Source organism: Colias croceus, chromosome 5 (assembly GCF_905220415.1).
Source record: "Colias croceus chromosome 5, ilColCroc2.1".
NCBI classification, from domain to species: domain Eukaryota; kingdom Metazoa; phylum Arthropoda; class Insecta; order Lepidoptera; family Pieridae; genus Colias; species Colias croceus.
In genome coordinates this window covers 9,598,500-9,601,488 of record NC_059541.1, presented here as the reverse complement: position 1 = coordinate 9,601,488, position 2,989 = coordinate 9,598,500, and the positions used below count along the sequence as shown (strand labels likewise).

The 2,989-nt window shown below is 34.5% G+C and overlaps 1 protein-coding gene across 1 annotated transcript; it reads right to left on the bottom strand.

Moving 5' to 3' along the window:
• Nucleotides 1-425: 425 nt before the first annotated feature.
• On the bottom strand, nt 426-1,094 carry LOC123691953 (defensin Lucifensin-like). Its single transcript, XM_045636549.1, has 2 exons — nt 958-1,094; nt 426-714 (listed from the first exon to the last, which is right to left on the bottom strand). The coding sequence occupies exons 1-2, from the start codon at nt 1,022-1,024 to the stop codon at nt 542-544; spliced, it is 240 nt and encodes a 79-aa protein (XP_045492505.1). The 5' UTR covers nt 1,025-1,094; the 3' UTR covers nt 426-541.
• Between the last annotated feature and the right edge of the window lie 1,895 nt (nt 1,095-2,989).

Sequence of the window (2,989 nt, the reverse complement as noted above, 5' to 3'; positions counted from 1 at the left end):
CGTAATTATCTAACAAATGTGGAGTTGAGAGTAATAGGGTTAGAAATGATATGTAAGCTTACATCAGAAACTCCCCTAATCATTACTTTAAAATCCAACGCTCGATATCATCATTACAATGAAGGCATATTTTCATCGCAGACAAAGGGCACGGTTGGCTTCACACGATCTATCATTAAGAGCGATTATGAGCTACATATTGTTGCTTTCTATACACATTCATACCAGGTGGGCCTTTGTTTTGCGTTACTTGTGGGCTCACAAACAATCTACCAAGAACAAACTCATACTATTGTCCAAAAATACTCGAACATTTTTTTTCTGGTTTTGTATTTATTAATATAAATGAAAAGTATATATACCTTCATTTTATGTTATTACTTTCATGAAGATTGGTGATTTGGGTAAACACAAAACAACGTAAGTTTAAAAAATATGGCTTTAATTACATACAATTTATGCGGTACAAAAATCAATCACATAAAAACTTTGTTCAAAAACTTAATGAAATATTTTAGATTGCACGATATATGAACACGTCTCAACGTCTGCAGACGCAAAGGAGCTGCGCGTTGCAGCTGCCGCGCGGGAAGCCCAGCGACTGGCACACCGCGCGGCACAGCGCCGCCGTGCAGATCCGCTGCCGCGCGCTGCCGAACACCTCCACCGCCACCGTCACCTCGCCCGACAACCCCGCCACACTGTACTCCTCGTCTGAACAAAGAAAGACACCTTTATAATTTGAGCCCTTAGCATATTATACTTTTATTTAAGCTTTCCGCCAAAATTTCTACAAAGGAAATCAATCATGTGCTGCAACCACAAATTCTTTTGCTACTGTTATGAATGCATTTCTCATAACATTTAAGCATCATAAAATTAATGTCATGTTGTAAGGATAAATAAACATACAATAGTAACAAATATTTTAAGAACACACTATAAAATTTAACTCACCTGCAGGAGCTGCATGCACGAAAGCCATGAAGGCTACAAGGAAAGCGAGGACTGCGTAGAACTTCATATTGATTTCTTGTTAGTTGCTTTGACGAACACTAGTTCTCAAATGATACTTATTTAGATTAATTATGTGCTATTTATATTGAGCTTCTGGTAAGGTGTTGTTCTATCTTGCAATGATAATAAAGTTATTGATTGTGTTTTATGATTCACAGATAGGTAGGTTCACCCCCTATAGCTATAAATGAGTAATACCAGTATTGTTGAAGATAATAACACTGATTGTTATCAATATACATATTGTACAACTTGTCATTCAAGAGGAACATCAGAAGTCAAAGAGAGCCTAATTGTAAACTTACATTAATTCCTGTAATACAGAATTCAATGAATTGAAACAGCAAAATTCATTTCCTGGATAAATGTTATTAATAAGCCTCACACGCTGCTTTATACAAAATGAGATAATATTATTAACGCTACTGTGAAATGAAAAGTGTAGAATTCCAACTAAGACTATGGATTACCTTGAGATAGGTCATGCTTTACTTCTTCGATGTTTGGATATGGATCAAATCCGTACTTTTGTATTTAATTCAATTTATTTTAAGCCATTTTGCCAAAAAATAAAACTAACAAGCAAATAAAACTAAAATACACCATTAGCTGAAATTTCTTCCAACCACAGAGTCACGGGCATCCTCTGAATATAGGAACAATTAAATAGGCTAGAGAACGAATACTAGTTCCACCACTTTATAATATGTAGAATTGCGGATGCCATAGGATGTTCTATAGTTCATTTTTCGATATTCTGGCTTACTACAAAATTTCTTGCTCCAGTGTGGGTGATGGGTACATTAATCGAACATACGAAAATATTTTTTCGAGTGTGAAAGGTCTAAATATCAGTAACTTGGCACATGGTTCCATGGCACAGTGTTTCCCGCGCACGTAGATATAGTATTAGTGCAAAATGAGGAAGTTTTATGCCGAACGATTTATTGTAGATTTAAATATGAGACAATTACATAAACAGGGCCTTAAGAAAACTGGAAAGCATTATGTGCATTGTTTATTCTTGTTTTGTTGTTCATTTCTTGTTGAAATGTTTCACCGTCGGAATCCATTTTTAAAATGGAGTGCGTCAGACTTCAAAACTATTCGAGTTATATGTTATATTATGATCTGTGGTATTACGTTAATTTCTTCATATGTTCGGGTGGAAGTACTCACTCCCATCAATGTTTTAATTACATTTGATAAAAATGTGATTTTTTAACATTATCTTCAACTAAGGACAAAGTTTATTTATCAAATCTATTCGGTTAATAACAATTCACAATATTTAAAAATATATAAGTCCTTGCATTAAGTTTTATTAGGCCTTAGGAAACCGTTGCGGAAGAATTATAACAAGTACCCGCGGCCCCCTCATTAAAGCGGCTCGACGGAACACAGTGGGGTTTTAGTCGGTAAGAATCCGACATAACCCACGGCTCCTTCCCCGGGGGCCGTGGGTATCTTTGGAAGATTTCCCCACTATAAAAAAAAGGCCTTAGGAAACCAAATTACTATTTTATTGTTTTATTGAAGCCTCAGTTACTATATTTTTTTTTGTAGATAAAGTTAAGTTTTCTTTGTAGATATTTTTTTTCGATAATTTAGGCTCTTGAACTTTTGGAGATATCAGACCTTTCCCAGTAATGCTCAACTCACTTAACTTTAACAATCAGTATTGCGATTAGATATTATTGTATTGAGACAAGACTGTTTAAGTGAATTTGCTTTTTATAAGGAAAATAGTCGAATATTTAAGATTTTACCTAATTCTCAAAATCTGCACATTCTATTTTTAAGATATTCCTGTGATCATATTTTTAGGTACAAATATAGAATTTGAATGTAGAATGGAATTTTTCCGTTTATTTGCCGGACGGTCTTATATAACTTTTAGTCATTCTACAAAAGAAAGTGAACGATAGTGGAAAAACACTTCATCAAGTTATTGTAGTAAAAAAAACGAAAG